Raw genomic sequence first — 15,194 nt, 5'->3', positions numbered from 1 at the left:
GGCAAGACAGAAGAAAAACAGGGGATTTCTAATATGCGGATGCAAACAAAATATCTGTTGGCTATTGTGTAGAATAACACGCTAAATATAAGGTCAAAATGGGTAATTACAAAGGTCAATAAGGTGCTTTTAGTCAGGGAAATGACTTGCATACTGTACATACACAATAAAGAGGCAGAATCTAGCCGTTGGTTTCCACCGGCTACAAATCAAAATAGCATAAAATGAAACAATTTTGTCATAGTGCAAAATATGAATCAAAACTGTAAGCTGATTGCACATTAAATCAGTAGCAGAGCCGAGGTGTTTAGCGCATGCGCATCCCGGCTCCATCATTGTGTCCACAGGAGCAGCAGCACTAGATAGACAAACCTCCTTTACCTTTAATAACCCCACCCGTGTCATTTCACACAGAAACCACCTCTACATTCTTCAGAGTGAGTATATAACCTATTATTTCAATCAAACTGGTTGTTTCCATGTACTGATATTGTGTAAATCGCCGGAGTTTTGACAGTTTATTCGCTCGGCTAGTGAGAGCTAGCATAACCGGCTAGATGATCAATGAAAAAGAAACAAATCCACCCAGACATGATCTGAAATCAATTGGTAATGAAATACTGATGCGGATTTAATCATAATAGGGTTGGTATTTGAGATTAAACGTGTATAAAAGACAGTAAGATCTTTTAAAGCCTGCACTCCGGGGTAAATCATCTCATTTATGGTGAATGAAAGAATGTGATATATATTTACGTGGATGTTACTGTAGCATATGTCATTCACTTAAAATTATATTCTGTTTGAGTCTTTTTTATTATTAATTATCTTTCGTTCTGTTGTATATCCATGGTGATCTTGCTTTGAATTGTACTCAGATTTCCACCAAGTACTGATGCGTATTTAGGTTCATGCATAATAGTTTATTGTCCACAGGGTTAGTTTATTTACTAATTACTAGTTTAAAACCGATCCATGTGTTAATGCTTAAACACTAAAGATATTAATCAATCTGAGATTGGAGACCTGTGGTGTGTGGTTTGAGGGAGGCACAGGTAAATCATGCTTGACCTCATTGAATGTGTTTGTTTTACATTTAGGTGACATCACAGTTAATAAACGAGTCACCTGTGATTCTGATCTATGGAGTATTAGGAGACTAGGCAGGGTCTCATACCACCATTGTGTAACTTATACGTTAAGTACAGGGCAGGCACAGACTTGTAATGTAACAGAGCAAAAACAAAACCACTTGTGACACTGAAAACAGAAAACACACATCCAGTGAAGACCAAATGTCTGAGATCACAGGTGAATCATTATTCAGTTTAACACTTTGTAAAATTATTTTCTGGACAAGAAGTTGAATTTAAAAGAGATTTCTTCAGATTTTTTTTTATTTATTTAGATGAGCTGCATGAACCAGTTTGTGCAAAACCTAATGATCAATTTTTTTCTTTATAAAGTGCATTTGTGTGCAGAATGTTAAATATTTCTTATTTATTTTACTTCTAAAATGTTCTTCCTTTTTAAAATCTATTTATTGTTGTATTTATTGTATTTACATTATTTTGGGATCCTGAAACTGGTGTTTTTGTACCTCAGTGAATAATACATTCATCATTTTTAATAGAGCTGTGTGATATTGAAAAAAAAAAAGCAATATATGATGGCATGCTAAATAATGTGGTATTCGATATGCGATTACCATATTTCTTTTTCTAAAATCAATTTAAATTGTATTAAAATATATTTTTTTACAAATGACTTAACCAACACATGTTGCAAATTATTTCAGGGAAAGCATCACTACAACAGCTGAAAGTGAATATTCATGTTTTGTTAAAGCCTTATGCTATGGATTGTTGCTTATGTTCGAGAACGAGGGTTGATTCACCTGTGTTTGAAGATTTTTCTGCCGAGCATAGTAGTGTTTCACCTTTGTGTTGCCACTTGAGATTTACATGTTTTGCCTATCACTTCAGTCTGCACATGGCCATCTCTTTTTTAAAACCAAAACACTGCCGTTTTGCCAATAAATTGTTGGCAGCAGCTGCGGATGCCTTAAGGGGGTCAAACATCGGACGAGAAGCACCAAGTCTTTAAAATTTGAAAAGATTGACTACGTTTACAAGCTGTTAAAATTCGGGTTATGGTCGGGTTAAGGTCACTATTTGGGTTTCTGAAACATTCGGGATAACCCGTTTACATGCGTGAGCAGAGAGAGTTACTCCTGTATACATGGAATGTGTAATCAGTCGCCAATATCCCGATGTAAACAGCATTTGTCTATTTGGTGGTTAGATAAACTGGCTGCTGTTATGAGCTGAATGTGACGCATCCAGTGTGCGACCTGTGAGTTGTCCTAAATGTTGCATGGCACAGTGCTTCTCGTCCGGTGTGCAAACCCACTATGAAAGCATCACTGCTTGTTTATTGTCTTGCATCAGAGCAGGCACAATATCATGCACACACATCATATCCCAAATAACATCTGCGTACCAGATGCTTTACTATCCACATCGACTTTGAACTTTGACCATACATAACTTATTGAAGTAATAAATCACAAATTTATCTCAAACCATTGCGATATGCCTTGGCAATATTTTGATAGTTTCGATATTATTGAATTGTGTTATTGCAGCCAGATAATTCCCATGATGCCTTGGCAGATTTTTGTCTTGATGCAGTAGGAAAGCAAGTATCCTAATGATGGCATTACTGTTGTGTAACACGGCCAAGACTTTACGTTACCTAGAAGTTTGCCATTTGCTCAGTGCATAATCATTTCTGCACAATAATTTTACTGTATATTTACAGATCCTCCAATTATTGTGATTTAACATCAATAATTCACTTATTTATTGAATGTCACTTATACAGTGACATTGCTACAATAGACAATTAACCCTTTTTTTTTTGCAAAATGGTGCTAAGATTTTGCTAATGTGGCGGCAGTATGGAAAATGGTGGATTTTAATGCTCAAACTCTATGGACTTCTATTTTGATGCTTTTATCATATGAGTGGAATTCCTCTCTTTCTGTATCCCACAAAGCCATGCAGCTGACGTGTGGTCAGCAAATAAATAGTTGAGAGAGTGTAAGCCGGACTTTAAATTATGTCATCATCAAAGGGATTTTCTGCTTTTCTCAAAAGTGGCTGCCGATTTGAGATACAAAAAAAAAAATGCAGGTCTAGCCGCACTGGCATTTGATATCCAGAGGTGATACTGGGCTAACAGTTCTCTTTTCTCATTCTGAGCAGGGAGGACCTCTGAATTTGTGAAGCAATGCTCTGCCGGATCCTCTCTGTCCTGCTCTAGTTACCACAACTCCTGCTGCTCCACCGCAACCAAGAGTGCTTCTGCTGCTGCTCCTAGTGGTTTGGCTGCCTCCTAAAGGGACAAAAAGGAGAATTCGCAATCCTCATCAGCTGTTGTCTACTCGCATATGGTGCATAGTTTGCATTCCTGAGTCGACATCCCTAACGCTCAGCTACTTGCCAGCCTGTGCCACTAATAGGGTTCATCCACACAGGATATTATTAGGTGTGTGCTCTTATTTTCCCTGGATTGCACACGCTAAAAGCCATCTTTTTTAGTTTTTCCTCTCCACTGCCACACGTGTGGTGGCAGGACATCATAGCCCATGGAGCCCAACATGGAGTACTGTCTGACCCAGGTGCTACAGAAGGATGTGGCCCGCAGGTTGCAGGTGGGTTCGGAGCTCATCGACTACATCACAGATGCAGACAAGTGTCAAGACCTGGAGAGTGACCAGACTGCGTTGGATAAATTGGTGGACGGTATTGCCACCTCTTGGGTTAATTCCAGCAACTTCAAGGTGAGTGGGTTTTTATGCCATTTAGATGCTTAATCATAATTTGCTGAAGGTTTGATGGACGTTTTGTAAGAGTAAAGGGTGCAGGGTGGTGTGTCAACTGGATTGGGGTTGTATAGCAAGGGCTTTACTTTTGGAATTCTCCTTCAGGCAGTTGTCTGGCATAGAATCGATCCCTTGAGCAAAGCAGAGCGGGCTTTTAAGGTCACTGGAACATTTACAACCCTTCATGTTGGCATATTTCAAGATCAAACACAATGAGAGACTTGACTTTGGGTCCACATCTTTAGAGGATGATAAAATATTCATCCACCCAGAAATGAAAATTCGGTTATCATTTACTCACCATCATGTTGCTCCAAACCTGTATGACTTTCTTTCGTTGAACACAAAATGATAGTTTAGTTAAATGTCCATGTGGTTATTTTCCTTGTAGTTATAGCTAATGCAAATGAAAAAGATTGCAGAGTTTTGGGTTGTAGTCAAGATTGGAAAATTCACTTTTTTGGTGGACTAGGACTTTAAGGGTGTAGATGACATTTTGTTCCAAAAATTCAGGCCAATATTGAATGACATGATTGACCTTAATCTTATTATTATTTTTATACATGATTATTAATGCAATAGGCATCTTATATTTAAAGTCGGCATGAAACGGAAGTTGAGATTGTCTTTTTTTCCTTGTTGTGATGTATGTCCGGGTGTAACGCCTTCTGAAACAGGAAGAAAAATTCATGTTATCTACGGTAGACATTTATGAAGGCTTTAGAGGTGAAATAAGATGGCTTATACTCAATTACTGGTTCCATGTCCTAGAATATCAAACTCTAACTGGCATTTAATGGAGATAAAGTGTTTAATGGGAATCAAGCCAAAACTCCTCTTAGGAACCACGAGAGATTTGTATTTCCAATATTTCTCCCTGACCTGATATCATTGCAGTGCTGAGTCAGAGCCGCTAGTCAGTTTTGTTTTGTATTTTTTTTTTTTTGTTCAGCATAGGTTTTGTTGATTTGTGATGTATTATTTTGACAGTGTTCAGAGTCTGATTACCTTTGATGTCACTTCCTCAAGCAGCTTGTAATCAGCAATTGTAATAGTAGCAATCATGTCAAACAGTTAGCGACATCGAGCTCAGCTCAGCTCTGCTGTGTTTTGTGTTTATTTTAATGCTGCGACATCATGAATGTACTTTGAATTGTTTTTGGGAGAAGCCTAGTGCTGAAGGGCACAGTTCACCTGAGGCTCAAGGTTTTGAAGTCACATGACTTGAACAGCATCGCATTCTTCATGAACGACCTCATTTGAACCCATCTGAAGGATGATTCTTTCATAAACTCAACAAAAGCGTTTCAGCCAGTTGCTATGTGATAACATGAATGGAGAATATTTCATTACAGCCATTAGGACTGGGTGATATGTGAAATGTTATCTCTGTTTATCATCCTTTTGATGTAATTGAGTATTTATCTGTTGATGTAATTTGTGTGTGTTTTTTTTTTTATTTTTTATAATTTTTCCCCACTCATTTTTTTTTCAACATTTGTCTTATTCTTGAAAGTCATGAGATAAGGAAGGATTGTTCATCTAGAGTTATAGTAACTTAATGGCCAAATGAAAAGCGCATTAATCATTACAATATTCACGTTTCTTCATTTAATGTTGTCAGCAAAATTATTGTGAATTTGTGATTGTTTGATATATATTGCCCAACCCTAATAGTTTTAATTCTAGGAGGGTTATTTCAGGAAAGTGTTTTTCAACATCAGGCTTTGCTGGATGTCAGGAAGTACTCGCAACTGCCTGAGAGCAAATGAATTCACGCATTTTATTTACAAGCACCAGCCATGACCGTGACAGCAGTTGATGTTGGGAGTAATGTGGAAAGTATTCGGGCAGGGTTTGGGTGAGGTTGTGTTCATATCAGAAGACAGTTTGGCCTTTACAATAATGCTGACTCGTTTACTCTACAAGCTTTGACAGCCTTGTCTTCAGCATGGTGCTGGTTGTAGTAAACATAACTGATTATTTGACTCATCCAAAAGTTGAGTTAAACTTTTTAGTTCACTACTTTGTGGTTTGAACACTATAAAATAGTTTTGTCCTGTAGGTTGTGGCCATTTCTGATAAGTGAAAGGGTTAACCTGAATTATAAGCATTTGTGGTTATCTTTACTCTAATGGTGTTGTTGTAGAGCTTAAAGCCGATTAATAAAGGATTTTGTGCTCCATCAAAAAGTAAATCATGTACTAGCATGTTTACACCACAGTTTTTTTTAACATGATCATGAATGCTGTCTAGCCTTTCAATGCAAAGGACCTGTTTAGCCAGTGAAGGACAAAATGCTGTCAACACTCTTTACCATGCAGGATCAAGATGAATTTGTTTTGGCAAGGACATGTAGTAGGACTAAGCCTCTAGATGTTGCCTATAAAACAATTGTCTGGTCTTCTTAACCCAAGTGCCCTTCCTCTGCCCAGGTTTTAAAATTAGTTTTTCAATTATTTGACCAGCATTGGGCAAAATTCAGAATTTTAAAATTCTATTCGAGTTCATGATGAATTTGTATTGAATTGGCCACACCCACTGGATGATAAATTGGAATGAAAGGAAGAGCGATTTATCATATTGCAATTCAAAATTGAGTTTAAAAAGTTTAATTTACCACTTTGTACCACCATTGACTTCATAATAGTGGGGACTAGGGGTGTCCATGGTTAACCGGTTAACCGATTAACCGTTAAAAATTGTGTAACCGAGTGAAACATTTTGCTCGGTTAAGTGACGTCAATGGCGTGCATTGAATTTAGTTGTAATACATTTTTGCACCACCAGAGACCGCCAGAGCGCTCCCAGACATTTGTAATGTCCACAAGAAGAAGTCATTTTTCTAATATGAAGCGGGCTAATACGAGTGACGGGGCAAAATGCAAGTATTGCAATACAGTGCTTAGATATACTTCAAGTACAACCTCGTTGTTGTAATCTCAACAGCCAACACCCGGGCATCATTAGACCGGTCAGGACACACTGGATGCGTGGCGAAAGCATCTCAGCTGCGTGGCGTGTCTGTTTTTAATTCGGTTCCCATGTTAAGAGGTTAGAGCTTGCCGACTGCCTGCGTGAGACGCGCGGCTCAGGCGCGGCTCGACGCGTGCATGCTAGAAATAGAACCGACGCCTTGTTGGAAGCGTTTCCAGGCAAAGTATAATAGGAAAATATGTTTATATGTCATTTTGTACAAAAATACATATTAATTCATGACATTTTGATATTTGAAAGTCTATAGGTTGACATAAATTCAGATATAAATGTAATTTAAATAAATAAATAAATAATTATCGCTTTTCAAATATTGTAACGTTACGTGTCAAACATAGTCATATGTCCGCGGCGAGGCGGCCGCGGAGTCTGCTTGTTACCTTTTGCCTTATACATTTTAGGCTTATTTTCAAATTCAGATTGTGTTAATGGGCGGCATTATTAGGCAGTTTTAATAGGACAATTTGACCGGAGAGATTAAATTTTGTCGGACATTCCTTTTTTTTTTCTCGGCCAATGTCCGGAAATTACTATGGTTATGGTTACTATGGCACACTATGGTTAACCGAGTATTAACCGCTAAGGGCCTCGGTTAACGGTTAATGAAAAACTTGAGAACGTGCAGCCCTAGTGGGGACAGATTTGACTTTCGTAGAAAGCAACTGTTGTGTATGGCACCTCCCTTTATTATTGAGAGTTATGTTTTGTTTCCGAAGTTGAACAAAAACATTTAATAATTTTCTGTCTATTTACTGTTTTACATATCCCTGAAACAAAAGACATGTGGCACTGGACACAAACGTTTTGGCATAATAGCTATTGCCACCTTATTTAAATATGGAAAATATAAATCTGTGGTAGAAAACTCGCCTAGACTTAAAAACCCTAGGAAATTGGCCATATTTACGTTATACATGCCTATATTTCCCAGAAGCATTGTGAGCTTCAGTTGATCATAGAGCCCATTAATGTACATGGCTTCTATCAACAAGGCTCATGATACTTTTGGGAAATGCAGCCCTGGTCTTATTGTGAACGATACATTGCTGTACATTATGCCAGGGGAAAACTATAGAAACCAATTTATCCCGATTGAATCAAGTCCCAGCAGATTAAAAAGTCCCACCCTGCATTCTTACTCATTCAATATCCCTTTCATTCTTAAATGTCACATAATAATAGAATTAAAAAGGGTTGAAAGTAACTCCTGTGCCTCTAGCGAAACACAAAAAAAAAGAATGCTTTTGAAAGTGCCGTGATGTTTATGCTTTTTGGGAAGTAGGCCTAATCTTGCAGCTGGCTTTCTTTTAATTAGTGATTAAACGGATCGTAGTTGATCCATGAGCTGTACGGACCAAGCCCCATGGTTCGGCATGCATGTGAGCCGCCGATTTATTGTAAAATTTAGCCATAATACAGTATACGTTTATCATTTGTTCATATTTAAACAAGCAAGCAAATTTTATAACAATCCCAGAAAGAGAAGGTGAAAAGGAGCTTGATTCGTTATTTGCACGTGGTTCTCTATGCGCGCAGCCGCACGCACACACATGAACTGAATCCTCTTCTGAATCCTCTGAACGGACATATACACATAAAATTGACAAAATACCCATCTCGACAATCATTCATGTAAACACAGTCAGTTATGTCTCAAGTGAATGAAAACAGCTGAGAAAGAAATCTGATGTGATGTGTATCATTATATTTGATCTGTGCATCAGGTCTTAAAGGGACAGCGGCCTATAAATACTGCTGCTGTCATCAGAAATCATCAAACAACAAAACAGCTGTGATAAATCTATATATAATTAATACAGTGAACACTTCAGTGTTATTTTACCTAATTATTACATTTCGGTATTTGAATACTACCAACCATATTTTATTTGTCAAATATTCTGTTGTATTTACCTATGCTTGTAATTTGTCTATTTTTCTTATTTTTACTGGCTGTTTTCTTGTCTCTTTAATCATGTTTAAACTTTCTATAGTTTATTTAGTAGTATTTGCTGTGATATCAAAGAAGTACTTCGCTTTAAGTATTAAACGGAAAGCAAGTTAAATTGAAATTCTTTTCTTGCTGATCCGAAAAATGATCCGATGAATGGATGGAAAACCGTAATATGATCCGAACTGGGAGATTTGTGATCCCTTGAAACAGTATTCAGTAATATTATGCTCTCTAATATTATACAGCAATAAGAAAAACATAATAAACGGACAGAAAATCATTAAACTAGCTTTGCCATGTGTTGACAATGTGTCTGTGTTAGTTAAACATTTATCAAGCATCATGGCTTGTTTTCAGCCAGTGCAGTGGAGTATGTTGCTGTTGTCATTTAAGCAAGGCTCAAAGTTTAGTAGGCTGCATAACCTCTTGTAATGTTTGTTTAGTCAGCCTGTACTGGAATGTTGAGTTGAGAATGTGAAGTCATCCTATGTTTGGTAGGAGGTATATGTGTACCCTGCACATTATGTCATCATGCATGACATTATCGGTATTGATAATGAATTGATTAGCTATTGTGCAAGATGCAATCCAGATTTTTTTTTTTTAAGATTTTAAGAAATGAATACTTTTGTTCAGTAGGAATGCATTAAATTTATGAAAAGAGACCTTAAATCATTTTACATTTTAACAAAATTATTTCCAATAAGTTATTTTGAAGGTTATATTCATCAAAGAATACTGCAATTTTGTGTAGATTTTATTTACATTCATTAAATGGTTTGTTGACCCAAAAATAATATTTGGGTGAACTATCCCTTTAAATTGCATTATATTTACCTTGTAGTCACCATCAGCACCCCTGCTCTAAATTAAAAAAAATAAAATAAAAACATTCTCATTAAAAATACGTTTTGCTTGAACACTATACAAAATAGTATAAACATCATGGTAGATTTTAGTATATAGAAGTGAAGATCAGCAATACATTCAGTTTAATTAAATGGTAGTATATCCAATGGCTAATCTTTACTGTCCCCTCCATGTGTTCTCACAGGTTTCTTCCTGCTTTCCATGCTTTTCTTGTCCTGTCAGTTTGTTATTCAAACTTCTACAGTCTCTCTCTCTCTCTGTCTCCTCACCTTACTCCATCACTCCATACTCTCTTTTTGAACACCCCTCTTCAGTTCTCAGCTGTGAGTGATTTTATATATATATATATATATATATACAATTTTCCCCCCTCCTTAACTGCAGTGTGATAGCTAGCATGTGCAGCCCACTTGCCTGTCTCCGAACCGTGTGTGATGTGCACGGAGCCAGGCTGGCGGCAGGAGAGCGCCATGATGGTGTTGGCGCAGGGGGTGATGGGATGCCAGAGTACAGTGAGGGAATGATTGCATGCAGAGAGCGGCTGCTGTAGTCTGTCTCTCTTAAGCTACTAAAGCTTCCGGAAGACGAGACTTTGATTTAATTGGCAACGTTCCACCTCTGTCTCTCTGCCCAGCTGTTACCTTCCCTTCTCCTCTTTCTTCAAACTCCCACAGCTTTTAAACTCTTGAATATTAATTGCTAAATCATCAGAGAGTAGTGGTCGACCAATATATATGACCAAGGCTGATATCGGCCAATATTTAGCATTTTTTAAATATTTTATAAATATAATATAAATAATTTTTTGTGTTTGGCTCATATTTTATTGAAGAATATTGAATTGATTGATTAAAAAGAATACATATTTTATTTTAGTTTATTGCATACTTTACATAGACCAATGTATTTATTATTGAGGTTTAATTTGTTATTTGTATTTAGGTTTTATTTGTATTCTTTTTTTTTTTCTGATAATTATTCCAAACTTCACATGAACAAATGAACAGCATCTCACAAAGGTGCTTTGAATTCGGCCATTTTTCCTGTGCTTGATTCTCTTTCGTGCCACTGCATTAGATGTGTTGTTCCACTGCTTGTGCATGAACAGAGAAGCTTGTGCTTTTCTCTACGGATGTATTGCTTAACTAAATTGAGCGGGAAATAGCGCTATCTTTTTATGATACCCATCCTTTTGCCCTTGTGCTTTTGTCAGTCTTACTGAATGAGTGTTCCGTCCTCTGAATAGACCTTTGTGCTTGTATGCCATAATAATAGCTCATCATGTGCCAATGTTTGTTTTTGTGTAGGAAAATTAGAAATTATATGGTTATGAGCTTGAAATCATGTTAAGACATGATCAGCATTGTTCACATTCAGTGAATAGGGTTCAAAATCATTTTCCTCCCTCTGATATGTAAACACCTAGTTTTAATCGTAATTAATTGTGCATGCCTAACTATATAAATCCTCACGTTTTCATGTTGACTATATAAGCACAGGGTTAGGGTTGATGTAATTTCTTCTCTAGCCATATGTTTTTATGACACTATATTTTTCAGTGTATTTCAATTTTGTTATCACAGTGGCATTAACTTTTAAAAAGCAAATTTTAACTAACCATTTAAAAATACTGCATGCTATTAATTGGAAAACATCTTAATCTGACCCTGCATTTAGATACAATACAAGATAATGGTTGCATTATTCTGTTAGTTTCTTTATGTGTGCATGCATTTAATTGTAGAATCAGGGTTGTAAGGATCCCAAGCATTGATCCTGTTCTTCATATTGATCTTAGCGATTAGTCATATGTGTGACAAGTGTCATCCTATATTCTAGAAGTCACCAGTTAGGGTCACTTTGTCAATAAAAAAAATTGTGCACACACAAAGCTCTATACAAAGCTCTGTCTGGTCTTCTTCCTACAATTGTGTTCTATCAATGCAATGCAATTCTAATGAAGTCTGTTGGTGCTAAACAGCCACTTTAAGCCTACTAGCAGAGCTTCAATGGTTTGCTTTTAGGGTCTGAAACTTGTGTTGATCAAGGCCTGCTTGGAAAACACAACATTAAAGCATCCATTTGTCTGTGCTGTTAGCAATTCATCCAATTTACTAGTGCTTGATTAGACCAGAGAAATCGTATTTTATACTAGGTATCATACACAAATTAGCTCACTGTAAATGTTTCACTGTTGTATGCATTGCTTAAAAACAATAGTCTGTTTCGGTTGAAAAGAACAGTCCACCAAAAATGACAGTTCTGTCGTCATTTACTAATGGTGTTCAAAACCTGTTTGACTTACTTTCTTCTGTGAAACATGAAAGAAAATATTTTGAAGAATGTTGGTATCCAAACAGTTTTGGTTCCCATTGACTTCCATAATTAGTTAAATTATGCTCATAATTATTCATAAACTACGTTTTCATTATTTGTATTTTGGTTACACAACTTTATTTAATTTCATTTCCATATGTTCGTCAACATTCATGTAATAATTTTATTTAACTATTGGTACTGACTACTGATATTTTGGTACTGTGACAACACTGCTGTTGCTGTTACTGATAAAGTTTAAATAGTGGATTTTTACCTAGACCTAGGTTGGACCACACTGGCCGATACCGATAAATCAACCAATATATATTTTTAATGGATATTGAACAAAATCTAAAATAATGATAAAAAAAAAAAGTACTGAACTGAACCATACTTTGTAAATGTATGAAAATATTAATATTAAATATAAATTATGTATTGATCATTAACGTTGGTTCATAGTTCAAGAATGAATGTTGACAGAGGCAACTGTAAAATACATTTTTTTATTATTTTGGAATTAACGTACTCTAACAAATAACAATACTTCTACAGCTTTTATTAACCTTAGTTAATGTTACAAATGGACTCTTATTGTGAAGTGTTACCATTTCATATTAACAGTCAAAGCACGTATAAAACTTGCCACAGCACACCAGAAGAAGTAATAATTATGAATGTGTCAGGAAAAACATTATAGAACATTATATTATATATATGTATGTATGTTATATTAATAACATTATAATAATTCATTGATAAACTAGTGTTTTCTGTATTTTCAGCTGAAAACTGACTCCTCTCCACAGTGGACGTTCATGTTTCATACGGATTACATAATCTGAAAATATTTGCTTTAGAAGTGGTTCATTTAAAAGTAGACATTTTGCTTTATATAGATTTATGTAGATATTTTTTATGTTTGTGAGGCAAGCACAGACTTTTCCTGCAACTAATCACATTTTGATCAACTAAATCTGTTCTCAGTTAGTTGTCTATTAGTGGGGAAGCCCTTGAAGTCTTTGGATTAACAACGCAACCAAAATGTAATTTCTGGAGAACTGTGTGAGTGACCAGCTGGATAAACGATAACGTAAATACATGGTAACAGTCTTGACATTAAACATTTGGGTTTTTGTCACAATGTTTTAACTGCTTGAGGTGCCACTAATGTTTGCATCCTGTTCTTGCTTCAATAATTCAGCATCTAGCCAACAAATGAAATACTTAGTAATGATATGAAAACCTGCACTATATAGTATATTGTACACTCCGTTTTCATTGCCTATTTTAAATGCACATCTCAAATGTTCCGCTCTGTGAAGCCTCACATGTAAAAAAAAAAAAAAAAAAAAAAAAAAAAAAAAAACAGCACGTGATGTCAGTGATTCTGACTCTAGAGCCCACTCTTGTACTGTATAATGACAGCAAACCTTCTCAGCTCTGAGAGATCCTTAAAACGGATACAACCCTGCAAAACTATCAGCATGGATTTTTGGATAGTTGGATAGTTGCAGCAATCGACTATCGGTTCCAATTATAAACAGGACAACCAGTGTGTTACCAGCTCATCCAGGCTTTTGAAGGAAATCGAGCTGAACTTCATGCCTTAAGCCCCTTTCACACTGCACGTCGGATCTGGCAAATTGCCGGAACATTGTCGGGTCGCCTTCTGTGTGAAAGTAAACACGTCCCAGGATCGATTCCGGCATTGAACCCGGGTCGGGGACCTAGTAACATTGCCGGGTTCAACCCGGGATGAGCGCTGTGTGAACAAAAGCCAGATCTAATAATGTGTTGAAATGATGATGCATGTTATCGCGCGACTCTTTTACCGGCTGTTTTGAAGGAAGATCAACGTTCGCGACGAAAAAATATGTGCAAACTGTAATTAAGCAGAGATCAGTTTGTTCCTCACTTTCCGCGCTGATGCTGAAATCATTCATTAGCTTCAGTGAAAGTATAACGTGCCTAGCGTTTTCGACTCATACTTTACACATCACGCCCTGATGTCACGTGTCGTTACGGGATCTTTACAGGTTGTGTCTGAAAGCACGCACATATCCCGGTTAATCACTGGCAGTTTGAAAGTGCAAAATCTAGCGACCCGGGAACAAATGCCGGAACACTTTACCCGTGTATTTGCCGGAATGGCAGTGTGAAAGGGGCTTTATAGAGTTCAGCCCTCCGTACAAATGATCTGAACTCTGAACTCTTTGTCGTCTTACTTGAGCAGTGAGATGGAATGGATGTGGCAGAGGTGCTGATGTGGATATGTCAAGAGCTGTTAATTCAGCTGCCCTTCAACAGCACGAATGACCAAAACACTTCCAATGTCACACAATGTCAACTACACAGTCTCCTGAGTTCCTGAGAATCTTGGCTTGTGCCAAGGTCACCTGTCTGTTAAGCTGTTTACTACTGTCCATTAGGTCCTTTATGTTTTGTTTTAGAGTATAGCTCATGAATTAGTATGTTAGTTCTGTTTGAACCTGATTTTCTTATGGTTGCATCGGACAGCATACATTAGTTGTCATTAGTTGCCAGGGGTGCACATACGTTTTTCAGTCTGATTCTCATGATATCTTTACTGTAATTCAATGCATCAATTTATTTCCAAAAAATAAAACTGACTCTAAAATTACAGTTTTCAGGATTCTTTGAATAGGAAAATAAAAAACAGTGTTTATTAAAAAAACACTTGATTAGTTGAATGATTAATTGCAGAAATCGTACTGGGCCCAAACCTTTGAATGGTATGTGATGTATGTGTATGTTTTTGTGTATAAGCATTATATATCTTTTAGTTTGGCCTTTAATGTTGTTCGTCTAGTTTCACTCCCTTCTTGCGAGTGTGAGAATGTTTAGACAGATTTTTATCTGCTTGTCTGTGCTTTACACACAATCTTTTGTTGAGCCACCTTCACTCTCACTGCTGAAGTATTCAAAGTTGTTATTTAGAGAGTCAGTCTAAAATGGAGTCATGCTTAAGTCCATGTCTTGACTTTTTACCAATATTGTGACTTGTATGGACCACACACTGGCTTTGGACACCCCAGCAACTTGATGGATTAGAGAAAGTTGTCTTTGACACACACACACACACTACAGTCATGCACACTTCAGATTTCCTGCACTGGTCAGCACCTGCTGTCGTAAAAGCTG

General features: G+C 36.8%; 1 protein-coding gene across 26 annotated transcripts in view; it reads left to right on the top strand.

Moving 5' to 3' along the window:
• The window catches only part of LOC113053052 (CLIP-associating protein 1-like), a 65,571-nt gene continuing 50,377 nt past the window's right edge, over positions 1-15,194 (top strand). For 9 of the 26 annotated variants that reach the window (XM_026217690.1, XM_026217693.1, XM_026217682.1 and 6 more), the window contains exons 1-2: positions 2-437; positions 3,270-3,847. In XM_026217690.1, coding sequence (XP_026073475.1) covers positions 3,653-3,847 — 195 coding nt within the window. In that variant the 5' untranslated portion in view covers positions 2-437; positions 3,270-3,652. Of the gene's footprint in view, positions 438-3,269; positions 3,848-15,194 lie in introns of all 26 variants that reach the window. The other 17 variants (XM_026217698.1, XM_026217678.1, XM_026217686.1 and 14 more) reach the window with 5 other exon arrangements.

This window comes from Carassius auratus, chromosome 34 (assembly GCF_003368295.1).
Source record: "Carassius auratus strain Wakin chromosome 34, ASM336829v1, whole genome shotgun sequence".
Classification (NCBI taxonomy): domain Eukaryota; kingdom Metazoa; phylum Chordata; class Actinopteri; order Cypriniformes; family Cyprinidae; genus Carassius; species Carassius auratus.
Note: the sequence above shows the minus strand (reverse complement) of the source record. Positions and strands in the feature narration are given on the sequence as shown.